Raw genomic sequence first — 27,294 nt, 5'->3', positions numbered from 1 at the left:
GTTTCAAGAGGAGAGGGAAGGAGTCAAGGAGACTATCTTAAGACTATTGAGATGCCACAGCAACAGAGGAGAGGGCGGAAAGGGAAGGGGGGCATGTGGTCAAACTGGACTAGGGGTCAAAGTACAAAAAAAGCAATGCTTACTTTAATCAGGTTTAGTCTGTCATACTGGAAGAAAAACGAAAAGTTAACAAAGGAGTGAGCAAAACAACAAAACGATAAAGCGAGACAGAAAAGACCAACATGAACTCATGTCGAGCCGACAAAGCACCACGTTTCCAACTCCTAATCTGAATCCCAGCGGGTGCAGTGCCCATGCAAGAGCACGCTCCGGCTAAACTCGCACTCCCTTGCTGTGAAGTTTGTCAAGTCGTGCAACTTTCCTCGCGTCCCCCCGACATGCGACTGGTCCTAATTGGTCGATGCTTCTAAAGCCCCTTCGGTGATTGGGTGCGTGCACAGTACGATGGCGGGCCCTCTCTCTGTGCCTCCTCAGCAGTTATATAAACCGACAACGAGGGGGGCGGGGCCATCGCCACTGAAGCGGCCAATCAGCCTGTTGTCTGCTCACCAGCGAGGTCCCCCCGCCGGCGAGGGCGCCCCTCTCTCGGCCCCGCCTGATATTTGGATTGCGTTAGAGTAGGGGTGACAGAGCTCACGTTGTCCGGACGACCGCACACGGCCACTGGTGTTGGGGACTTGTTGGGTGGGGCTGTGCCAGGGAGGGGGCATGTGAGGGTGGAGGGAAGGGGGGTTTGGCGGGGGTTGGCAGTCCTGAGGGGTGATGTCATCTATCTATTTGGTTTCTGTGTGTGTGTGTGTGTGTGTGGCGGCGGGGCTGGGTGGAAGTGAACCCATGGCTATTGGCTGCCATTAACAATGACAGTCTGTGTCTGTGCCAGTCTACCTGCTTGACTGTCAGCTTATCTGTCTGCCTGTCTGCCTGTCTTACTGCTCTTCAGTGTACCTGCCTGTTCAAAACCAAACCGGAATACAGAGACACAGAGGAGCTTCAGCAGATCCACAGGACTGTGGATCGACGCTGAAATGCCAGAGCGTGACAAGCAGGCACGACAATAAGAAGCAAGATATTTTGGTCTGCTGGTGCCTGGCAGGAGGGGCGTCTCCTGCAGAGAGGGAGGCCGGGCCTTAATCAAGAATTCATGATGTGCCAGGAGTCATAAGGATGGATGCAGAGAGGGTTTAAAAGCCCTCCCTCCCTCCCTCCCTCCCTCCCTCCCTCCCTCCCTCCCTCCCTCCCTCCCTCCCTCCCTCCCTCCCTCCCTCCCTCCCTCCCTCCCTCCCTCCCTCCCTCCCTCCCTCCCTCCCTCCCTCCCCTCCCGCCCCTCTCCTATGCTCTCAGCTACTTACTCACTATCACAGATGACTATTTATAACGGGGGTGGGGAGGGGGCGCTCAAACACATCGATGGGGTCATGTGCAAGTCTTGATGGATTTTGGGATGGGAGGCAGGGTGTAGGGAGGGGAGGGGAAGCAGGCCAAAGCGCATGAAATGAGAGAGAGAGAGAGAGAGAGAGAGAGAGAGAGAGAGAGAGAGAGAGAGAGGAAAAAAGAAAAAAGAATCAGAAGAGAGAGAGAGAGAGAGAGAGAGAGAGAGAGAGAGAGAGAGAGAGAGAGAGAGGAAAAAAGAATCAGAAAGAGAGAGAGAGAGAGAGAGAGAGAGAGAGAGAGAGAGAGAGAGAGAGAGAGAGAGAGAGAGAGAGAGAGAGAGAGGAAAAAAGAATCAGAAAGAGAGAGAGAGAGAGAGAGAGAGAGAGAGAGAGAGAGAGAGAGAGAGAGAGAGAGAGAGAGAGATCAGAAAGAGAGAGAGAGAGAGAGAGAGAGAGAGAGAGAGAGAGAGAGAGAGAGAGAGAGAGAAAAAGAATCAGAAAGAGAGAGAGAGAGAGAGAGAGAGAGAGAGAGAGAGAGAGAGAGAGAGAGAGAGAGAGAGAGAGAGAGGAAAAAAGAATCAGAAAGAGAGAGAGAGAGAGAGAGAGAGAGAGAGAGAGAGAGAGAGAGAGAGAGAGAGAAAAAAGAATCAGAAAGAGAGAGAGAGAGAGAGAGAGGAAAAAAGAATCAGAAAGAGAGAGAGAGACATGTTTGGAGGCTAGCACTGAGGGGAGAAGGGAGGAGGAGAATAGGGTGTGTTCAAAAGCGGGCAGGGCGACAAAGGAGTGGGGTAGGGCACAACAAAATGGATGCCATCTGCCTCGGTGGTGGTGGGGGTGGGAAGGGGGGGAGGGGGTTGCAGGGAGAGGGGGGGGGGGCAGGTGGCGCACAGAATATCTCACAAGACAGGACACAAGGCAGGGAGCATAGGGGTGCAGAGAACAGAAAAGAGTAATGCTTACTTTGGAAAGTCGCTTGTGAGACTAGCATGCATCAGGAGAAGAAAAAGAAAATTCAGGAACGAAAAAAACAAATGAATAAAGGAACTGCAAGAAAAGACGACAGCTGAAGGAACCCAAAGAAGAGTAGAACAGTCAGTTTCAGATCACAGACATTTTAAATGACACTCTAGCAGCGAAAGTAAGAAAGAAAAGCAAGCGCCTCGTATGTTAAGAAGAGAAGGATGGATAAAATAAAACAAAAATGGTCACAGAAGGGACTAACTGTCACCAACAGGGCTGGAGAGCTGTGAGCAACTAGTGAATGAGAAAATGGACGGGGGGAAATCATGGCTGTGAATTGAGATAACACAAACATTATTGACCTAGGGCAATCACCAATTACAAAAGCAGGCCACCACATAAACTGCAAAAGTAGAAAACGTCATTACATCCACAGACAGACCTTTGCCTTGTCCCAACCCCTCACGCACACAATGAAGGACTGACTTATCAAATTGTTCCGAAATGTCTATAATCTTTGAAAATCGCATATCTAAGCTGTCCTCTTGAATTCACACTTGCATTAAAGGCTGAATTTTTGGGAAGTAAAGGTGATAGTTACTGAAAAGGGTATTGGGTATCCTTGATTTAGAATTTTGTACATATATATATATATATATATCAGAATATAGTGAAAAATTCAGATGAATATTAATTAAATGTTTTTCTCTGACCATTTTCAGCTCGAGTCAAAGCGAAGCTGGATCGAGCTAATGAGCAAACAAAATGGCGCCACCGTCCTTCACCCGGCGCCCTCGAGACGGAGACGAGCCCCACTAGAACCTCTCGACCCGCTTCCGCCCTCTCCGGGTCAGAAGCACGTCTCACTGAGGAGCCTGCGGCAACCGCGATGCCTGAGAGGAGGAGCGGGGAGCTGCTCATTACAATAGCGCTCTGCACCAGGCCTGGGAGGAGAAGACAGGGGGATGGGACGTAGATGGATATCTAGCCTGTCTAGAGAGGAGTCCTTTGGATCTGGGTGGACCTGGACATTCAGAACTGGAGACAACTCGGCCGCAGAGCTGACCTGGATCCTGAAGGTTGTGATCCTATTGGGCACCAACCATACAGATATGACAGCAGGCTGTATGGCGGTGTAGGACACGACTTCCTGGGTGGACAGTACGGAATATGGCAGGGCTGACGCTGGGGTATGAGGGGGTAAACAACACTATAAAATGGCAAAGAAAAGCACAGAGCTAATACAAAACCATCAACATCAGCCCCTTTCACATTAAATGACTGGAGCTTTGGGCTCATCAGTCACTTTACAGTATAATCATTTGACAGTTTACGGTCTTACCAAATACATGTTAATAACAACATCTTAGGGGCTTATATGATGAATAAGGCGACCTTTCTGTATGAACACCGATTGTCAAGAGTCAAAAATCTAGTTGTTTACGTGTCCTATTCCACTGTAACTGTTCAGGTGTGTTTTCAAAGCAGGGTGTTTTAGTCTGCAGTGAAGATAGTTTTCGAGGACGCAGTTGGCCCAGTTTTCAAGTTGACTATGTGACACTACAGAAACACTGTGCAACTAGCTATATTGCTTGTCACAAACTTTATGGATAAAGTATTGGCTCCTGTTCATGCCCTGCCTTTTTGACTTTTCCCATATCCATCAAATGAGACGCTTCCCATGATACACGTTACCAGCTAGGGCTGTGGAAATCCTTACAATGATCCCAGGGAAGAGAAGGGTATTCCAGTGGAAGCTAGACTCCAGTTCTGAAGTGTTGAGAGTGTGGAAGGGGGGGGGGGGGGGGGCTGTGACAGAGCTGCGCGACAAGGCTCACCTCGGGAGTTGTAAACATTAACCCTATGCTGTGTTGAGAGTGTGAAAAGGGGGAGGGGGGGACAGTGACGGAGCTGCGCGACGAGGCTCACCTTGGAGTTCTTTCCTCCGCTGCGCGCAGACTGCACGGAGTAGGTGCGCTGGACCACCTGCTCGGGGGTGGAGGGGGACTTGTCAGAGGAGTGGTCCGAGCCCTTCTCCACCATGGTCTCACCCTCCAGGCTCTGGGGCGTGGGCGAGCGCGAGCGCTTACGCAGAATGGGCGAGCAAGCAGGCGTGCTCCTGTTCGAGTTACTGGCAGTGCTGGTGGGGGAGAGAGAGGGAGAGCATGAGAGAGAGAGCATGAGAGAGAGAGAGAGAGAGAGAGACAGACAGACAGACAGACAGACAGTATGAAACACAAAGACATTCATGTCACATCAACGTGATAAATGTACATTCGTTGATTTAATGGCCTACACAAATGTTTGCACGGGCATGAATGTGTTTCTTTTCGCGTGTGCTGGTCAGCAAAAGAGGCCGTTAGCAGTTGACAAGGGGAACAGCAACCTTTCCAGTGACCCATACGGTAGCCTTGCCAGCTAACTGCATCCACATGACATCCTTCATGTCAACACCTTATCTAAGTTTGAGCCATGAAAAGGATTCTAATACGCTTCTGTCCTACAGGCTTGTCGACACCTGCACCAATGAACAGACTGCTCTCTCCCTTCCCCAGCCTTCCCACAGCCTCATCCCTAGGACTGCTAATCAGGTTACATCAGGCTTAATAGGCTTCAACAGCCATCCATTCGCACAGCCTAGCGGGAACTAGAGGCTAATTCTAGAGTCCGACAGCAACAACACGGCCAACAAGCTAGCTTGGTTCAGAGGCTAAAAGCAAGGCGACGACACGTCAGAGAGCCCCCGCCGATATCACCCACCCTACACAAACACAGACTGAGCCAACTGATCAACCCTCCTGGTGTATTTTGTAATCGTTCCCTCCCCAAATGTGTCAATTGAACAACATAACACACAAATCATAGTATTCCATGGTATGTAATGTACAAAAGGGAAGTGTGTTATAAATGTGTACTATTGTATGGCTCAAGGTGCGACGTTGATAGCAAGATGTGTCAAAATGACTGATTATTGAATGATCAACAATGAAGAAGGAAACCATGGAAACGTCAGCTGGAGTCAAAGAGGGAGGAACATCTACAGAGGCGATAACCAGGCCATGTTCCATATTAACGGCTCTTTCCTTCTTTTCGAATCTTTATCTCCATCTGTTGCCAGACTGCAGTGAAATGCAGCTATCCTAACTGTCCATAAAAAACTCAGACTCAAATCCGCTCACTAAACTTCAAGGCAATTAGTTGGAAGTATATCTGGTTGGATACATTTTTCCCCCATGTCCCTCACTCTTGGCCTCTCTCTGTGTCTCTTTGCTGTGTCGTTGCTGTTGCTGAAAGAGTGGAAACATAGATAGAGAGGCGGTGCTTGGGAGAAGAGTGAGGATCACTGAGTCTCTGGGGTTAGTCCAGGTCTAAGCCCCTATCCGGTAACCCGTGGGTTACAGGACCAGACACTCTCCTTTCTTACACTACCTGTGTGTGCGCACACACACACACGCACACACACACACACTCACAATGACGAGTGGGCCTAACAAAAGACCTGTAAGGGATCAGTGTGTTCTGTGGGATCTGTGTGTTCGGACAGGCCGGCTACTTTACATGGACGTCGTTATGCAAGTCATGACGTCATGGCCGACCAATGGCGTTCCCCGAAGAGGGGCACCTATGCCATCCTACTGTTTCAGCAGGGCCTGAAACGCTTACAGCGAAATCATAGTGATTAGCAGTGAAGGCCACTTGTGTGTTTGCAGAAGGTAAAGTTCTGTAAAAGCCCAAACTGTTATCTGGCTAAGGCCACGGCGACTGTGCTTATCTACAGCATTTGTGCTGATTTGTACATGATACGCAGAAGTAATGTGGCTGCACGTTACATTAGCATTTGTATCCTATGCGTACTCTGTAAGATGATTGTAATGGGTTTATACAGCACAATATTGTTTGATATAGGAGCCTTGACAGGAGACTGTTAAGTGGTTTTTGTCTCCGTGAATCATATTCCATGTGCATTGTGGCATTACAATTCCCGCCAAATCAAAATGACTGTCGGAAAGGAGACACTGCATACATAAACACAGATACACAATTAGAAAGATACGCACGCACACCCCCAAGCACACAATTACTCCCTCGCCACAAAACGCATCGTCAACACAGCCTCCCCACAGCCACCAGAGCAGATTTTGATATGCCAGTGGTGCTATGGGCCGCATCATCTTTCATGTCACATGCTGGCTGAGTTGCTAATGGTCTCACCTGGCTTACATCAGACGCTCAGAGCCAGCCAGCCAGACAGACAGAGCCGAGAGCAGCAGACAAGGCTAACTGCTAGCTGCTAACCCAGACTACATCTCCCATAAGCCCATCATCATTATTTTGATGACCTCATGATGGCCTTGGCTTGTGGTGCGTGGGAGTGGCAGGTTAGACCAGATCACATGGTTTAAATGACCATGGGCCCAGGGACACCAGCTGAGGTTTGTTTATGGTCATCTGGCTTAAAAACAAAAGCCCAAAACCTGCCAACTAAACACCTTAGACGACTACTGGAAGCATTTTTACTACAATTCTCACACAATCTACATTCTGTACAAACAGTGTATGTACCAGTTGATTTTTGGTCTTGTTTGTTTTGAGGAAAACATTTGGAACGTTTGCCAATTAACGTTTAAATCTTTGGCTAATTGCCATAGCTGGGAAATAAGAAAGGCAGAACAATGAATAGAATGACATGTTGACACAAAATGAAAGCATATCGCTTTTTTTCCGCACAGGAAAGCTGACTGCATCTCCATGGTAACTGATTTTAGAGCTTTTATTTGAGGAGTCGGTCATGGTTGTCATGGTACAGCTCCTCTTTAGGTAACACTCAGCAATGACAACATGAATTCACAAGAACATCTATGTTTTTCAAACTGCAAATGATGGCCTACTACGCACACAGGCACCAACATGCTAACCTATACGCTGACATTCTTACTTTAATGCTATCACGCAAACACATTTGCTAACATTCAAACTTAAGTGCTAACATACTAACCTCAGTGCTAATACACTAACCTGCGTGTGAGCATGCTAACCGACAGTGCCTGTCAATAGTTTGGAAACACCTAGCCTTTAATAACTTTTGAGTGACACATTCACAACCTGTTTTTCCTTGTTTTTCAATCACTTCAGATCTATTGAATTAAATCACTTAATCTCACAGTCACCGTCTGTGACTGACTGATTCAACCAAGACATTTAACCTACGTCTATATAATGAGTTATAATGAGCATGTGACAAGGATAAAATGAAGCTTTTTGTACCAATATCTGTACATATGTACCAATATGTGTACATATGTACATTTGTACTTACAGTTAAATTACCTAGTTTGTTGCATAAACAATAGGAACATGCATGTCTCTCAAAAAACGATGAAAGACAAGGTATTTCCAAACTTTTGACAGGCAATGTATGTGCTAACATTCTCGCTTCAGTAATAACATGCTGACTTATGTGAAAACCTCGCTACCAGAAGAAAACAAATAAAACTGTTGCTGGTCTTTAATTATGTATATCCCTAAAAATAGTGTTTATCTTGTATTAAGACAAACTGGAACATGCAAGGGTGGGAATAATACTGCAGTACAATGTGCAGTTGCAACAGCTGTTGTTGAACGAACCAAAGCATTGCCTGACAAGACCAGCAACATTAAGGTTTATTCTAAATGGCTTAAATGAATGACCATTCCTCCAATAAATGAAACAACGGGCTCTTAATGGCAAAATGTGGTCAAAATAAACAAATGAACGCAATTAGCTACATTGTTACAGATCATTACTCACATTTGGAAGCCATAGGTTCACTAGCTTTTACAGAAACTACGAGAAAAAACGTTGGTGAAAAATGTGGTCAATATGCTGTAGAAGTGTGTAGATTGTTCTATACAAGTTCACTGAGCATGTCAACATAAGACACAGAAGCACGTCCTGCTCCCCGCCTCCATTCAAAACAAAGTGCAGCCTATATAAATGTTGCTATGGAAACAAAGACAAGAGAGATCACGTTTAAATATTCACAGCGTGGGGCTGTATATCTCAACATGATAGAAATATATTCTTCTCAGTCTTCCGTCGAACCCGCTCTGTAAGTCTCAAACAGAGGAGGGATCCTGTCTGTCACACGTTTGGCCCTGTTGAATCACTGTAACACTCAACATGGTGTAAGACCTTATTTGCATACTGCATTAAGGAGAGTGAACGCATCCTGCCTGACTTGCATAACCACATGGAGATGGATCGCTTCATGAGTCGGATGAATAAGATGAAGTCAGAACGTTATCGGCAAAAACAAAACACTGAGTTTGAGCAAGGACCTGAAAGGGTGGACGTCAAACATGATGAAGACACACCACACCGACCCCGAGCATGAACGTGCCCCTAATGTGGTTTGTACACGGCAGAAGCGGACCACAAAGTTCCGGCTATAAAGCTGCAGGACGGAAGGCACTAGAAGAGCTTGGGGTTCCACATGCTCAAAGTGAGAGAAACGGACTGCTTGTGCTACTTTTGTCGCAAATGTCTTTTTCTCTCTCTCTCCCCAAATAAGCTCTAAATCTCCAGGCTCAGGCTATCCAAACAGGGCGGGCAACGCTCTGCTTCACAATACCCAGAGTTCCGGGCTTTTCCAAGGGGCCTTGTTTTCATGGCAGCTTTCTGCTGACCCTGGAAAATACCCATCTGGCAATGGACCTTCAGCTTGGCTGTGCCCAAAAGGGCAGAGGTGGAACTAGCTCGGCAGCAACGCCGGCTCGCTGGCGCGCGCACACACGGGCACGCCGCTGCACAGCTGGACAGGCACATCCATAAACTCCAAAAAGTGGCCGCAGAGACACAAGGGCAGACCAACGGCTCGCTCTGCATCTAGACGTCTAGCTAAAATCCCTCGTGAGAGCCTCACGATGGACACTCCCCGCTAAGCACGCGCTGAAAGCAGACACACACGCACACACATCCAACCGTCACATGTAAACACCCCCCCCCCCCCCCCTCCAAAAGCCCGCAAAGTAAACCCACAGCCACACCCTAGTATCCACCCACACCCATGCGCCCAGTCCCCCACCGGACACTATCCACCACTTGCAACCAACACCACCGCAGCCTTACGGGGCCGCTAGTGAGCAGAGGGAGCCCTACCGAGCCGGCTGGTAGAGACAGTCCTTCGACACTTCGCCGCGGCGTCCCTCCAGACAGCGGCAGCCGCCGTCGGCCGCCGTGACGCACTCACACGCCACCATGTCCTCCCGGGCGGCGCGGAGCAACGGGCCGCTCATCGGCAACGGATCCGCCGGCCTCGCTCTCTCCCTCTGGCTCTCTCCCTCTCGCTCTCTCCCTCTCTCTCTCTCTCCCTCTCTCTCTCTCCCTCTCGCTCTCTCCCTCTCGCTCTCTCCCTCTCGCTCTCTCCCTCTCGCTCTCTCCCTCTCGCTCTCTGCCTCTCCTCGACGCGAATGGAGGAAGGAAGGGAAGAGGAGGAGGCAAACCCACGGGGGGGGGGGGGGGATTTTCTTCAGCAGGCTTAAGGCCACTGATCTCCCCTTGCCAGCCTGATCTCTTCATAACGAGATTAGGTCGCCCTCGGCAGCACGCGCAAACCAGAGGGGGAACGAGAGAGAGAGAGAGGACAGGTGGACAAAAGACAGCCATCTCCTCCTGTCTTGTGTCATCCTATCTATGCCGCCCATCTCCGTCCTGCTGTCCTGTGTTTGTCTAACAAGCTTTCTAGGCACGCTTCCATTCTGCCAGTCGGCTGCCCCCCCCATCTCTCCCCCGCCCCCTTTCCCCCACTAACCTGGTAGCCATGTAGAGAGCAGCTCGAAGGCGTTCAGCCCTTTCCAAGCGCCTTCATTCAAGCAGCGTGAGCCATGGACGAGGCATGGGAGAAGGAGGAGGGTGCGGGGGCGAGCGAGGGATGAAGGGGAGGGAGGACGAGTTCCGGAGCATGCCAGGAGGACGAGGAGGGAAAAACAGAGAGAAGGCTGCAGCGCAAGAGAGAGGAGAGGAGAGAGAGCTCCCTCCAGGGATACCCTGCTGAGGCTAGTAACTCTCGGTGTCTCGCTCTCTCTCTCTCTTTCTCTCTCTCTCTCTCTCTCGCTCTCTCTCAATCTCTGTTAGTTGACGATACCTCCTTTTGTCACTCTGTGCCTCCGCTCTCTGTCCTGTTCCCCATGCCCCGGGCAGTTCCCCTCTCCCTCAGCTCCAGCTCCAGTGATGGCTGCCGTATGCAGCAGAGCTCCGTTCCGCTTGGCGAGGATGCGACGCCCGTGTGGCGGACAGACCCCGAGCAGGCGAGGGCTGGGCGGGAGCGGGATCGATGGAAACGGCAGAGCGGCAGAGCGAGAGACACCGGAGTGAGAGAGAGGGAGGGCTAGAGAGGGAGGAGGACGGAGAGAGAGAGAGAGAGAGAGAGAGAGAGAGAGAGAGAGAGAGAGAGAGAGAGAGAGAGAGAGAGAGAGAGAGAGAGATGGTTTCCACTTTGCATTCTGCCACTGCCTGGTGCAATGAGCCTGCTGGCTGCTCAATTATTCATGCTTTTCATGAATGGAGGGGCTGACATCACCCGCATTCAGGTTACTTTACATTCTAGCCTCTCCTAAATCATACAATCAACCCCCCCCCCCCCCCCCCCCACTTGTTAGGGAGTACACACACACACAGACACACACAAAACTTGTTCACCTTGAAGACTTTCAAATTGGGATATTTCCAAATATAAGTATGCACTGTATAAAGGCATGCTTTTTTAAATGGCCGAACGCATTTCTTTTAAGGCATTAGAGTTGACAGACTTAGATTGACACTACAGTCCTTCAGAATGTCAGCTCATGACAACAGACATGGGCTGAGTAATATACAGGAGGAAAGCAGAACTGGAAACATCACCGCTCAGGATTATTTATATCTACACTCAAAGTGTAGAGTGTATGCACTACACTAACACCACTAAATATTCTCTCTTTCCCACTTCAGTGCGAAAAAGCTGTTTCACCACCCATTCTGCATAGAAGTCACTCCTGTCAGTCACCTGTAAAATTTATCGCACATACCTAGCTTAGCATGTAGCTAACACAATGGGCTTCACCAAAGTTTTTCCCTGCTTATGTGACAGTCCCCATCTCTTTTCAGGCTGAATTTGAGCTGTCCTGTCAGAATTCAGATTTACATCTAAAAATACCACAGTTCAAGTCTCGACTGACTGACGTTTTAGAGCCTATTAAGGTGATGTGCACGGCCTGGGTACAGTCCTTGATTTGTCTCAGCTCATGTGGAAAAGTTCACCTAAGAAAGCCTTTGTCGACGGCGTAGAATTTTGTGCCCAACATAATTTTACTCAGGGAACAGAATATTTAACACCCAACCTTATTGCACTGAGAATTTAGGATAGCAGTGAAATATGCTTTTGGTGTTTACAAAAGACGAAGATGAATTACAACAACAGGCAACATACAGCAATGTCTGTTATGCTACAGTCATACATGCTCCACAGGGTATCAAAGCCCCATGAAATGGTCCCTTGCACACTGAGTGAAATTTTCGTATGCGTTTTTCGCAATTGTCAGCCTCAAAATTCGGTGGCTCTGAAATGCCCAAAAAACTATAAAATGCTGGCAATGGATGCGAAAACGCAGAAAATCGAACCCGGTCTGAACTTTTCTTCGACGGACAAAAGTTTCGGAGGCAGTGTGTAAGCGCGATCGACATAACGTGAGGTCGTATTTATTTTTTAACGTGTGCAATAGCCTTTATGGTCCACCACAAGACAGTCTTGACCCTGTATTGGTTCCTTGAGCACCCTGAGGTCTGCGGACAAGCTTCTTTTATACACTCCCCGATCATGCTGTGGACGCACAGGTGATAGGGCCTTTGCAGTTGCTGGTCCTAAGCTGTGGAATCAGCTTCGGCTATCTATTAGGCAGGCTCCTTCATTGTCTGTTTTTAAATCCAGACTTAAGACCCACCTTTATGTTCTGGCGTTTCCCACCACTTGACTTGTGCTGTTGCTTGTTTTTCTGTTGTTGACTGTTTTGTATTTTGTTTTACTGTGTATTTATAGTGTTTTTTTTAAATGTTTTTAATGTATTTGAATTCTTTTTTTGTGCTTTTGTTCGGCACCTCGGTCAGCCTTTCTGTCTTGTGAGTGTGCTTTATAAATAACATTTACTTACTTAGTTACTTACATCCTGGCACAGAAAAAAAAGCCAGTCTCTTTCAAAAGCCTCAATGACCTCATGGCACACCTGACATACTTCCTGGATGTTTGGTCTGCCATTGTCAAGTCCAAATGAAATTGTTGACCAAACCATCTGACTCAACGGTTTGAGGTATTTGTACGTGCTCCCCAAAGCTAAGTTATCTATACCGACCATATTCCGACGAGGTTCGTTGTGTCAACATTGCCCTCGTGTTCAATGGCCTCCGTGGCTGTGTTCACGCCATCGCCATGACGACCGCGATGGGATGACACGTGGCTGTGTCGGAAGTGCCTCATCTGTGTTGGGGGCTGTGCCGTTCCCATGGCGACCACACAAGCAGGTCCTGTGCATGTCGCTACTTGATGTGGGATGCAGAGACAGAGAGGGAGAGAGAGGGAGACAGAGATAGACAGAGAGGGAGAGCTAGAGAGACGGAGAGAGGGAGGGAGAGAGAGATACCTGGCAGTTGTAGACCATATCTTTAGCTTGTCATTGGGTGCGGGGACACATTGGCTGGGCACTCACGCGGGGCATGTTATCCTCTGTCCGGGTGTTAGAGTGCACTTTGCCGGGGGGGAGACTGAGAGTGTTTCACGGCCACTCGGAGCGACAACGCAGGTCAATGTGGTACCTCCCCCCCCCCCCTTCCTCCCCCTCCCTGCTCGCCGCCCCCCCCACGCCACCACCTCCCACTGTGACTGTTTCAACCAGAGCACACGCTGGAGAGAAGCTCGGTTAGACACCTCAGGAACTCGCGCTGTGCGTGTGTTTGTGTGTATGTGTTTGTGTGTGGGGGGGGGGGGGTTGTGGCGTATGAGCATAACTAAGAGGCAGCGCGCGGGTAAGTGTTTGTGTGTGTGTGAGACAAAGGGAGAGACGGAGGGAGACACATGCACAAACGCGCACCCAGCCCAACAAACTCGAGGACAGGCAGCAAGTCCTTGGGAGTCGGCCGCCGCTGCCGAGTGGGTGGGGGGGTCACGGAGGGGTGAGCGGGGGGGGGGGGGGTATGTCGCTGGAGGAAACAAGCTGCCAGCGACACAAAGCCCTCGGTGGCACACATGGCAACGGCGGAGCGCGAGCGCTGCCATCTGTAGAGGGGACGTGGCGGAAGTAGGTTCTCCGAGCCGGGGCTGCCTGGGCGGCCGGGCAGGGGGCGGGGAGGGGCTAAGCCTGCGCTGGCGCTCCTTTGCTTCCTCTCTGGAGCATATCTCACTGGCAGCTGAGCCTGGGCTCTGACTCGGCTTGGATGGTGCTCCGCACCGAGGCGTGACGCAATCTGGACTCCGAAATGATCTGTCCTGCACACGTCTCAACGCCGAGGCGAAGAGGGAGGGGGGGGGGGGGGGGTACGTTACTAGAAATGACGAGGTCTACACGACGTCACTCAAATGACATAAGGGAGGAGAGGACGCATGTATGCATTCGACGGGAACACCTGGCTGCCCGAACAACAACAACAACAATGTGGAGGGAAGTGCGTTCATCGGCAGACCGAGAACCAATCAAGTCCTTGACCTTTCGGGAACAGTGATTTTCCAGTCCTCGCTCTGCGATCGCAAACAGGCAACACAAAAGGGCTCGTTTGGCCCAATGGGGAGGTAGCCGGTGAGGGTAAACAGAGGCGGTCTATAACAGAGTCGGTGGCACTAGGTTACTGTTTGCTCGCGACAGAGCTCTCTGAAAAGCTTTGTGGAGAAAAGAAATCTTGTTATTGTTCAGCCTGTCTTTCAGTGAACGACACTGTAAGGGTCCCAACGTGCTTGTTTGCCTTTCTTGTCGTTACGCAACAGCCAGACAGAAATGGGCTGGCGAACGCACGCCAGGCCACCTCTGAATGCAGCTCACGGCTCATTCATGGTGAAGGGTGGGCGCCGGTGTTAATGGGGGCTGGGAGGAACGCCCAGCGCTGATGATGCTGTCAGTCAGCCAGAGCGCTCTGTCCCACAGCCTGCCCACCTGGCTTGCTCATGCTGACGGTGTTAGCTCAACTGAGTACGTCCATTAGAGGAGACAAAAAAAAAATCTTCTCACAACGCACATTTTTTGTTTATTCGAATTCTCGTTATGAGCTGTTTCTGATACGTTTAAGTGCTGAGCTCGTTGCATGGTGAAAACACAGCATCAAGCCACTTATCCTAACGAAGGGTCATGTCATGTATCCATTTTGCCGGTGCTTTTATCCAAAGCGACGGGCCTGAGGGGAATTTGAACCTGCAACCTCTTCATCTGCAGCCAAAAGCAGACAAAAGCTCTACCTTCTGAGCTGTACCTATGAAATTGAAAACAATTCCAGAAAATCTAATCAAGTCCTATGGTGGGAAACACAGGCGCTAGAGCGTTCAGGCTGATCTGCAGGGAAACCAGAGCTGATGATGAAGAGCGCGAGAGAGAGCGAGAGAGAGAGCGAGAGAGAGAGAGAGAGAGAGAGAGAGAGAGAGAGAGAGAGAGAGAGAGAGAGAGAGAGAGAGAGAGAGAGAGGGGGGATGACAACAAAGCCCAGTTCCTTAGAGAACAATCCGGCAGTCTTCTGTTCTCAAGAAGCCCCCTGCTGAGGCCTGAGAATCAGAGCCTGGCTTTCCGGACATGATGATGCAGTTTACCCCCGGAGAGAGAGAGAGGGAGGAGGGGGGTGGCATGTGAGAGAGAGAGAGACAAAAGAGAGAGGGAAGAAGAGGGTGAGACCAAGAGAGAGAAAAACAGAGGGGGGATAAGAGGGGGACAGGAATTAGAGAGAGAGAGAGAGAGAGAGAGAGAGAGAGAGAGAGAGAGAGAGAGAGATAGAGGTGGGAGAGATAAAGAAAGAGAGAAGGTGGGTGAGAAACGAGACAGAGGAAAAGCGGGGCGATTTTCGTCTGAAAAGTTGGCAAGCGAAAGGCAACATCCTACAGTAAAGGGAGCGTGTGTGCGCGCGCGTGTGTGTGTGTGTGTCCGGTGGTGTTTGTGTTTGATGCCTGCATTGGGCCAGGATCCCATCAGAAGATCATCGGATGTTGGGAATATAAGGTCTTGGCAGGCAGGGCCTTGATCTGGGATCGACTGTTCACCAGGCCCACGTCTTCACACTACGGTGAGGAAGACTGAGACATAGAGGGAAGACAGGTGGTTTAGCCTAAACCACCTGTACTAAACTGCCCGTAAAAGCCTATTAATCACCGTCCCCATTGAGATCAATGAGCTGTCGGAAAGACATGAAACACAACAGAACAAACCAATTATCGACAAATCATGTTGCTGAAGGGTTTTCTGTGTGTAGTGCTAACAGGGGGGATCAGGAGAGACGAGGCAGTGTGCGTTTGCCTCCTAAGCTAGCATGTCGGTGAGGGCCTTTATATTGTTTTACATGAATTCATCCCGAAAGAAATATTGAATTTATAAGGGCTTTTCTTGATCTATTATTCCATTCATGCATTCCCCAGTGTCTTGGTGCAGGATCTAGGGAAGCATCTATTGTTCGGTACCGGTAAAAATAGCTAGGCAGCGTGTCCCTGATGGCAAGCATAGGAGGCTTGTATAATGCATTACCTCGGTGAGCGAGTGTGAGAGTGTGTGCGTGTGTGCACTCGAGTGCGCATGTGTGTGCTTGGTGCATATGTGCGCGTGGGGTGTGTGTGTGTGTGTAGTTGTGTGTGTGTGGTGTGTGTTCCTGGCGTGTCCGTTTGTGTGGGTTTAGTGTGTGCGTGTGTGTGTCGGTGCATATGCATGTGTGGTGCTGGGCCGTGTGCGTTGTTGCGTGTAGTGTGTGTGTGTGTGTGTGTGTGTGTTAGGCTGGAGGCTGGTAAAGCTGCCGTTGGGAAGAGGATGGCCGGGACTGGATGGTCGTGAAATAAGGGATGACTTCTCAGGGACGTGCAATTGATCTGCTCTCATGTGACTAAAACATAAATACAGGCGAGCGCGGCAGTCCCCCTACTTAACGTGACAGATGGGTCACATGATCCAGGGAGCCCTGAGTGAGAGGCAAGCTGAGCTCTGTCATGGGAGGGGAAAGGAGGTTTTCCTCCAGGCACAACCGTGGGACGCCTGGTGCTCATCCAAACACACGTCCGCACGCACACACACACACACAGACACACGCACACACAGACACACACACACACACACACACACACAGACACAGACACACACTGTGCCCCGAGCGCATCAGGCCCGGGTCTTCTGATTGGCTGGCTGCTGTGATGGCGGCGTCTGTGCGCAGATTAAAGCCACTCCAGAAAAATCGTATCATCAGCTAACATCCCAACTCTGGGGCCGTTGCCAAATCCTGACCAATCACACGCCTCGCCACTCCTCCTGGAGGCTCACGACGCCATCATTCAGCTCATCCTTCATCGTTCATGACCAACATCACCTGGTGTTTATACCCAACGTAGATATCCATCTTAAATATCAAGCATAATCATAGCCCGTGCAAATCACCGACACAAACTAACCCGTTGCATAAACAACTCATCAGTGATTCAAACAGATGAAATCACAATCGGGGAGTACGATTCAACACAACCTGAATTGTATTTTTTAAATGGTATAAATAAATAAATACATACATACATGGACACAGAGTTCAAGCTACATCCGCATACACACCATGTGCTTAGGCCCACTGATATCACTGATGATACGGGTCAGGTCTTTTGTGGTACAGCTAATCTGTAAATGCAAGCAACCACACACACACACACACACAAGCATTCAGCAGAGACACGAGCAGGCAATCATACATCCACACAAGAGTACACGCGCATGCGTACGCATACACACATGATGGATGTGCCCTGGTGGGGTCACCACTGTCTATAAGGCCCTGGTGTATACGCTCCGATGAAGTGGTTGAGATATTGATTGATTGACTGACCAGGAGGCCGGAGGGCTTTGCTTGCGTGAGAGAGGGGGGGGGGGGGGGGGGCGGGGGAGAGAGCGAAAGAAAAGGGAGCGAGAGAGAGAGAGGGGGGGGGTAGAGAGAGAAAAAAGAGAGTGAGAGAGAAAGAGAGAGAGGGGGCAGGGGAGAGAGCGAAAGAAAAGAGAGAGAGAGAGAGAGAGAAAGAGAGAGAGGGGGGGTAGAGAGAGAAAAAAGAGAGTGAGAGAGAGAGTGAGAGAGAGAGAGAGAGAGAGAGAGAGAGAGAGAGAGAGAGAGAGAGAGAGAGAGAGGGAGAGAGAGAGTGAGACTGGATGAAAAGCCAGTAATGAGGGATCTAGGGCTGGGACTGTTGGTATGGTCCCTGAGGATGAGGGTCGTTCCCATACATCACAGCCTGCACTCGTTTGTTCCTGTCACCTGCAGCCTCGTCAGCCGCTCTGACTAAGTTGTGCACAGAAAGACCCTTTCCACAGTCACTTCTGTGGGCCTATCACGGTTGTCAGCCATGTCATCGCCACGAGTTACAACAGAATAGCGAAATGACGCGAGCGGATACAACGTTCGATCGCAGCGGAAGTCGATGTGGGCCACGGCTCGTCATCGGGTGAAGAGCTTCGCCGTCCAAGCTAGGCACATGGGAAGAGCCGATGTGCTCGTTCGTCCTCGTTCTCCTTTCACTTTCACTCGCGTCCGTTCCCGGTGAACGGGAAGAAGCATCGCCAGACTAACGCACCCAATCATCAATGTTTGACCTGTTCATGTTTAACCTGTTCAAAACTTACAATTAGGAGGTTAACAAGTAACACTAGCAGGTGGTAGCATTGCTACGAGTATTATGCTAGGTTGCTAGGTAACGGAAGCTAACTAAAGCTAGCTAGCTTCCGTTTTGAAAAAATAACTCACTCTGGTGGAAGCGTCGGTAATATTTAGAACTCACTCTTTGACAAACCGCAACGCGACAACATGCAGACTAACAGCCAGACGAGTCACCTCCATGGAACACAGTCAACACCGAGGAACACAGTCGGGCGGTGTGTTGGGGGGTACAGTGACCGGTTCGGGCCTGTGTCCGTCAGGCCTCATGGTGCTGACTAAGCTCCAGTCAGGTATAACTACAATGTCCCCCTGTTCCACAAAAAAAGAAACGCATACAAAAACATGCGGACACAGGAAATCTGATTAAAACAGGCAGTAAGCCCTGCACTGAGAGGTCACAGTTAAGTGTAAACAAGAGGGCAGCCAGTGCTCTACAGGGAATGAGAGGAGGATGTGGGGAGAGGTAGGTGGGAGAGGATGAGGGGAGGATGAGGGGAAGATGAGGAGAGGATGAGGAGAGGATGAGGGGAAAGGTAGGTGGGAGGATGAGGAAAGGATGAGGGGAGAGGGAGGTGGGAGAGGTTGTGATGAAAAGTGTGGAAGGCAGGGAGCAGGGCCGCACGTTGACAGAGCTGCTCCCCTTTTTTATTTTTTCCCCTCTCCTGCGGTGCCCTGTAATTCGCCAGTAAAAATATCTAGCTGAGGAAGAGGCGCATAAACAAACGCGTGCGGAGGAGTGGGAGTGAGAATGACAGGCGCGCAGCAAGGGAAGGGAAAGAGAGAATTGCACGACGAGCACAAGGGAAAGAGGGAGAAAGAGAGAGAAAGGCAGAGAAAAGAGAGAATGATAACCGAGACAACGGTTACGACAACAAAAAAGCGGGAGAATGCCGCGTTCTGTACACAAACGCTTCAGAGCGTGTGTGCGTGTGTGTGTGGTTTCTATTCTTCCAGCCAGCCACGTGACTCCTCCCCTCAGCTGCTACCCTCACATAGAGCTAGCCAGAGGGGTGCAGTGGATGGACAGGGTCCAGGCTAACCCAGGCTCCCCGGGGGTACAGAGAGGGAGAGAGTCCCCGCCAACACAGCCTTCTAACAGGGACGGGAAGAGGAGGGTCCGCGCCAACACAGCCTCCACACCTCATTTGTCAACACTAGAAAGCCACGACGACAACGCTATAAGCAAAGGACGCTGAACGAACACGACCGGGGGAAGCCGTTCGTAGCGCCCCCTGAGCTCGTGCGCAAACACGCGGACAAATCCGACACACACGCGCACCACAACATCTCTCCGACCTTACCAGGCGAGTTTGAAGCCTTTCATTAGTACGGCGAGGACTGTCTGACGGACGGGTCGTCTTCTCGGCACTGGGCTGCCGGCTCACACCGCTCCATGCTGGGAGGGAGCCTGCCGCAGCCTCGCGACCCGGGCACGGAGCAGGAGAGAGGGGGACGTGAGCAGGGGAGGGACAGGCACAGACTGGGGGTAGCCCCGGAGCTTAGTCCCCCCCTGGTCCTCCCTGGGCTGTTCCCCTCCTTTTCCCCTGGAAGCGCAGGCTGACGATCCGCAGTGTTGAGTGCCGGTGCCAGCGACTCGCCGTTCGCCCGCTCGCCCCGGTGCAACGGCTCCACGCGGATTAACCCAGATAGAGGGCGAGGGAGCGTGTGCGCGGCCGCAGACGGGACCTAGCAGGCGCCGGGACGCTAAGTGTGCGGTGGCCGGTGTGCCGTTTGCTCGTCTCTGTCTCACTCTCTCTCCCGCACACACACAAACGCGCGAGCGTTTCTTTCCCCCCCCCGAGCAAACTCACTCACTCTCTCTCTGAGCCGTTCTCTCTCTCTCCCTCTCCGCTCCTGCTGCAGATGAAAGCTGCACTTGCCAGGCTCACACTGAGCATGCTCCGCCTCTGTTCCCTCCCTCCTTCCCTCCCCGCCTCTCTCTCTCTCTCTCTCTCTCTCTCTCTCCCCTAGATGGCTCTCGCTCTGTCACTGCTGTGAGTCAGGCTGTACGGTCCATAAACTCTAAGGGAGACACTGCCGGGAAAACTTAGCCCAGGCGGAGTGACCTTATGTTGGGTCGCTGGAGTGTTGACCCTCCCTGGGCCATGCTGGATCTGGATGAGGAGGGTATTATGGGAGACCTGTTGCGGTCATTTAACGCTCCCTTCTCTTGTCAGACTTGCATGGTAATCAGAGCCAGCAGCTAGACCTCTTAATCTCTTAATGCAGGGAAGAGGGTATGCAAGAGGTTCTGACATACATCCGTGAATGTGTGAATGTGTGTGTGTAAGGATATTTGTTCATCTCCTTTGTCTGAAGGGCAATGAATACAGTATGAGTTTGACAAATGACATGTCTTACCTCATTAGATTAATTCATATGGATTGTCTCTCCTCATGCCCCAAACTCTGCCTCCCATCTCCCATACACAAATCGGCCAGTTGACCAAAAGCACAGAGTTAGACTGCAGCGTATTCCTCCCTTTAATCCCCTTATGCACCGCACGCAAATTACACCTCATTTGCACTGCTAATGCTTCAGCTAATGCTAACGACTCTCGGTGAGAATCACTTCACGACCTACAACTGCTAGTTAGTAACACGATAGAAACCAGCGACGGCCCCCAAACATGACCTCACTAAATGCATACTGGGGAAAGATCAACGGCTAAATGACGAGGTGATTGTTTCCCTCGAGTCGATTTTCCTACCAATTTGAAACCTTCTTTCTCACTCTAGTCTGTAAAAACCCTGTTCGGCGGAATGAGTGAAGGAGGGAAGAGGAGGACAGCAGGCTATGAGAGGAGAAGAAGATACGAGAGATCACGATAACACTCTGGTGACCCGAACGATCCTGGCAAACTTCTGAGAGAACACACACACACGCACAGATCAGCTGAGCCTGTTGAATCACCCTGCGAGGTAAGCGGTAGAGTGTTAAGGCCCTAAAGGGTCAATACACCGCAAACATATAATAAGTTTTATAATAATACGTTTTCTTATAATCTTTAAAGTAAGTAAGTAAGACTTTATGTATATAGCCAGTTCATACAGGAATTGCAGCTCAAGGTGCTACATAAGATCAACAAAAACAAAAATACAAGTGATAAAAGTAATAGATCTAAAACATATAACAACCCAGACAAGCCACACTCTAAGGCAGTTTACTGTCAATATCAGAACTTACAGGGCAATAACTGGAGCGTCGTACTCTGTTGAGCGCACACAGAGCAACATCTTGAGCCATGATGCTGAAACGAGTTACCAACTGACGGCCTGCCACCTTAAAATAGACAAGACCCCGTCATTGCTTGGGATATTTGAAAAGGACACCCAATGCCACCGAATCCCAGGAAAGGACGAGACGGGCTGGGCTGAATAGTTTCCCGTGTCTGTCGGAGCCAGCCCTGTCTGCTGCTGCTGGTGTGCTGGAGGGGAACAGTTGTGTCGCCGGCGCCTCTGGGCATCTCAGCCAGCAGGACAGCGCTCTGGCCCTCTCACAGCGGGCCCCCCGGTGCGGCCGGTCAAAGAAAGACCCGCTGGCTTTCGGAGAAAGACACACGCGCCGGGCACCTGAACAACAGCGGGATGAAACAGAATGAATACAGCTGTTGTCTCCTTCATTGTGCCACTTCCTGGAAAACAAACGGTCGAATCCTAGGAAATTTGAGTCTATGAACGTACTCGGGGTGGGGGGCACTGTTGTAGAGTGCAGGATGAACCTTGATAACATGAAGCCTCCTGTTGCTCATCAGATATGACGAACACGTACAAGCAGTAAAACAATCATTCTCATTGCCATTTCCTGAATTGTTGGAGGGCTTGCTGACATCATTTGCAACAGCTGAATGTCGATTTAAAGGGCAAACGACGGCTGCTTGCTGCCAGCTCGTTTTGACTTCTGGTTAGGAGTCTTTCTCTTTAGACTATGTGGTGTTCTGAAATCGTGACGGACAGCTTTTTCTTGGGGAAAAATGCAATCCTGACGGCTACTGCGTGACGGATTGTGGAACGGATTAGGAGACCCCTCGGGGGCAGAGGGTAGTGCTGAAAGGACAGCTCCTCAGAAACGGGACAGAGACTGGAGACCTCCTCTGGAGACGCCGCTCTCTGTCTCCCCCTGCTGGCTGAGATACCCTCGGAGGACCCATCACTGCCTGCTGTCACCAGCTCAACGCCATGAATTGGAGCAGCTTTCCCAATCCACATTCAAACATCACGGTTGCTTCAAAGTAAACAATGTGTTTATGATCCGGGAGTAGTAGGGATGTCCATGCTTATCCGGTTAGTAGTAGCAGCTGGAGAACACGATGCAGGACTTAATGTTCTTGAAAGGGAACTACGCTTTAGGCCAATGTTATAAACCTAAAAGCCCCAAAGTTATCCTTGTTATGCAAGACAACACTACAGTATATTTACTCTCATACTCAATATGTTTTTCCATTTTCTCTCCATTAATAAAGAAGCCCACTTGTTTCTAGGAATATAATAGATAGGTAATTGACATTAATCTCATGTATTAATCCTGTCGTTGGGACCAGATTTATCGCCACATGGTTTTCTTTGGACATATATAGGTTGATCACTGCCAGCCAATGAGAGTCGTGCATGAGCGATCAGGTGACTAGGTCTGTCACATTTGTTTATTGTCACAGTAGTGGCGATGCTAATCCCAACCCCCAAGCCAGGGCCATACAGCGGAGACAGAGAGCAGCTCTGGGCCGACTGGAACAACACACACACACACACACACCATGCTATAAATATTCCCTGTGGAAAATACCCCGAAACTGATCAAAGTGATTGTGGATTATTGATGGTGGTTTATGAACATGAAAACAGAGTGGGTGTGCAAGAGAGGAAGAGAGAGAGAGAGAGAGAGAGAGAGAGAGAGAGAGAGAGAGAGAGAGAGAGAGAGAGAGAGAGAGAGAGAGAGAGAGAGAGAGAGAGAAAGAGAGAGAGAGAAGGAGATGACAAACCAGTAGTTGCACTTCCCCCTCCACTATAAATCGACCATCAGCCTGATGAAAGTGGGCCCACAAACAGCCTGATGTAGGGAATGGGCTCCACGATCTCTCTCGATGTTAGACGTGAAACATGGCCGCCGCCGCGCTCGGGAGGGCACGTCACGTGGGCCATGAATAAAAGAACAAAGTAGGGCACGCGTCGACATTAAAGCCCTCATTAAAAACTCTGCTACTTCCTGTTTCTGCATCAGCAAGCAAGACCTAAAATAGACAGGGCTTTTTTTTTTTTTTACACCAAATCCCCAACACACACAATTAATATCTGACCCAGAGGAGGAGAGTGGGGGGGGGGAGGAGGGGGTTTCCTCTGGTTCCTCTTTGATTATTACAATGCACAAAGGAAACCAGTAGACTGTTCCAATAAAACCGGCAAGGATTTGCAGTCACCTTGACTAAACCTGGGAAAACACTTGGGGGTGAGTGTCGCTCGAGTTCAGCAAACTGCCACATAATGCAGTACAGTATCCGATGGAAATCCAGCACTCTTGTATTTCTCAAACGTTTTGCCCATCCTTTTTTATGTACCATGAATGGAACTGGTGGAATATCAGGCTGCAGGCAGCCATTTTGGCTACACCGTATTTGTATAAACGCCGCACCGCACAAATACAATACACTAACGAGCGGATGTGCCCAGGCTCTCTACCATTATTATATATCAATGACTCATCACATCCAAGTCCCCTGGCCTCTTGGAATAGACTGGCTGCTCGTTCCAGGATGTGAGGTCATCGCGCTAGAGGAAGGATCCTATTCTGCACTTGTCGATCTTTGTCAGCATTTTCACCTGCACGAACATGCCCTTACTGTCGATGCGGCCGGACCACACGGATGCTCATATCGAATAGGGCTCACGGGCCACGTCGTTTTCTGAAACATCGACAACGTTTTCTCTTCGTTGACCATGTCCTCTCTCCGCTTTGAACCCCTAGGATGAACTTGCAGGTCATGCACAGCACCGATCCAGATGAACACTGCAGCGAAGCCCATTATCGACCAAAACAGACGTTTTTCGAGCAGCCGATGCACAGTCCATCCCAGGACGTGGTGAGCAGACTGAATCAGGTTCTTTAGTGGGAACGCTCCCATAACCACACTACCTGTCCCTCACTTCAAGTCTATTACGAAAGAGCCAATCCAGTGGATTTACATGAAAACGAGCACACCGAGTTGGTCTCCAGGATAGCATGAGGACATCGTCGACAGCTAAAGGCCCTGGGGATTCCATGAAGTCAAATGCAAGCCTCTGTAGAGAGGGGAGCCCATCTGGGTCCTCATCCTGCAGGCTTCATTAACAACAGTGAATGTGTTCCCCTCTGCATCGCTGCAACCTTTCTACTGTCACTTTTAGTGCTGCTCGTACTTTGTCAACAAACACACACTTACCGTATACAAACTGGCATGTTGAATACGTTTGCTGGAGCATGCACTCACACACACACGCTGTATACCAACTGGCATGTTGAGTATGTTTGCTCGAACATACACATACGCCATTGTCCACACACACACACACACGCACGTAGGACATGAAGTGGAGTAGAATGAAGGGCTTAAGTATGTCCGGGTCTGGTCTGAGCTTTGACTCATCCTCTCGACCCCACCAAAGTCTGCTCAGTTGCCATAGAGACGAGTAGAGCCCATTATCATCAAAGTCAGGAGGAGATGCTTTCACAAGGCCACATGTGGACCCCACCTGCTAGTTCTAACCTTGCACAGGTGTACACACACACACACACACACACACACGCACAGACACACATTGTTTGCCACTGGTTGTCATGCCATCAAAACAACACAAAGCATTCAGGAACAACACTTGAGTTATTTTGAGCCGAGCACATGATTAACATCACCCTGAATGAAAAAGCCGCAAAGGTTCCACTCGACACAACACACCTCCCCGCCTTCCACTGAACAAATGGACCGAGGCACTTCAGTTTGATTTTCCCACACAATCAACCCCCCTCCCCCCACAAACTCCAGAAAATTGTGAATATTCACACTAATGTAACATCTGAGGTGATCAAGGTTATGGAACTCTTCGAAAAGCACAGAGAAACCCAGCCATCCGGTTCCAACCACAATTCTCTAGCATGGCTAACACAGTCCTCCAATTGAAGCTCCAATTGCTTCGTTCGTAAGCATAACCTGGTGACCTTACGTTATATATGATGCTGTATTAGTATGCATTAGCATGCATGCTAAGGTAAGGTTTACCGTGGCGGGGATAACCTAAACTATATTTGATGCATTTTGCCCAGTGACAGACACGCACACAGGAACGTGAAGCAGGCCCCCTCTGGCTGAGAATCACAGGGGTGACACAGCGCTGTGGGGACACGACGGGCCCGGGCGTGCCCCCACAACGCTGACTGCGCATGTGGTGACGCCGTCGATGTGGCAGCCAAAGGGCGAGCCGCAGCCCCGATACCTCCTGACGCGGTGAAATAGGAGGACGGGAGGCAGGGTGTCTACCTGTCTACCCCCCCCCCCCCGGCCTGGAGCTCAGTTGTTGCAAGCTTCAATGCGCCACTGAGCACTTCAGACAGAAAACTAATGAGATGCCGTCTTTAACCCAGCTTTGATGCGTGGTCTACTTAATAATAGGTCTCTGGCCCATACCAATACTCAGGAAACTAATTATGCCAAGAAGAGCCAAGAGGATGTGCCATAAGAGCCGAGATGAGAAGGGAAGGTTTATGTGGCAGATGAGATGCCGGTTGTACATTTTAATTGCACAAAATCAACAGCTACAGTCGTTTTGACTTTCATCAGTCAACCCCAATCATGGACTGTAATGCTTGGTCGTAACATTACCATTAAGATGAACTGACAGTACCAAGGATAGATGTTTTTAACGGTTCGACTGAAAGGCTATGATGGATGGTGGATGGAGTGCCTCGTAAGTGTGCATGTCCTACCTTTGCGGTCTCCATATCAGTTTCTTCCACTTCCTCTGCTTGGCCTATCGGTAGAGAAGAGGGGGGCGACACAATCAGAAACATGGCGGGGGCATCACCGGCAGGTGTCCACACAGGTTTAATACCTGTGACAACCACACTCCCAGCATGCCGCTGGGACGGCACCGCCGGTTCACGCGCCGTGAGTCGGTGTTAGCCGGGGTCACCCGAGACGCAGCATGATGAAACGCAAGCTGGCGTCAAAGCCGGTCGAGAGAGACTGGTGGGGACCGAGCTCAAGTCCCTTTCTGACTGTCTTGGCTCTCTATCTCGGAAGAGCTTAAAGAAAAGGTTGATCCAGTCCAGTTATTTAGTGTTGAGGGTGTGGGGTTACGTAAGGGTTTTGGCAAATTGCTCCCAACCTTCCAAAATATAACTTCACTCTGGTAAATGAATTCGAAAGATGCCGTTCGCCATATTATCGGACGACAATGTGGAGAATATACGGACAACATAGATGTTGTAGTCGGGGCGACGGGATTTTCTCATCGCAAAAGGAAGCTCGGACACATCTTATCTCCAGGGGCGTCGCTTACGCGTGCGCGCGCGCACGTTTCCTTTCTGCCGTGCCCTCTGCGGCACACACCTCCACGCGGCGGCGCCCACGTCTCCCGTGAATCACTCCTGAGGCCTCGCTCGCTGGCTCTCTCCTCCTTTGACTATTCAGTCCCCATCCTCCGAGGGTTGTCTCGCATCGCGCTCGGCCTCCCACTCAGTCACTCATTCACTCGGCCATTCACTCACTCACTCCCCCGTTCACCCCTCCCTCCGTTGTGTCTGAGTCGGAGTGGGTTCCCAGCACCCACTAAAGTGGTTGCCGTGCGTGGGATGGGAGGATGTTTCTCAGTGGCTAGGATCTCTCCCTCTCTGCAGCCCACGCTCCGAAGCGAGTGGAGACTAAATTGAGCCGCATTTCTGCTCCAGTGAGAGAAATATATTTACCGCTGGTGCTTTAATGTGTATTAGTATGGATTTTTATGCCAACATGGACCAAAACGTATCCGCAATTTCCATTCGATTTTTTTTGCAGATACTATCCATGCCTGTGGTTATCACAGGAGAACTAACAAGGGTTATGAGAACACATGC

The 27,294-nt window shown here is 50.1% G+C and overlaps 1 protein-coding gene across 1 annotated transcript in view; it reads right to left on the bottom strand.

Annotated features, from left to right (window-relative positions):
- Positions 1–27,294, bottom strand: part of gramd1bb (GRAM domain containing 1Bb) — a 58,371-nt gene that overhangs the window by 16,601 nt on the left and 14,476 nt on the right. The window contains exon 4 of the mRNA XM_084674338.1: positions 4,281–4,491. Coding sequence (XP_084530464.1) covers positions 4,281–4,491 — 211 coding nt within the window. The remainder of the gene's footprint in view (positions 1–4,280; positions 4,492–27,294) is intronic.

The sequence above is a fragment of the Hypomesus nipponensis genome, chromosome 15, assembly GCF_054491055.1.
Source record: "Hypomesus nipponensis isolate SF chromosome 15, ASM5449105v1, whole genome shotgun sequence".
Lineage (NCBI taxonomy): Eukaryota > Metazoa > Chordata > Actinopteri > Osmeriformes > Osmeridae > Hypomesus > Hypomesus nipponensis.
The sequence above is the reverse complement of the archived record's forward strand: the minus strand, read 5'-3'. Positions and strand labels throughout refer to the sequence as shown.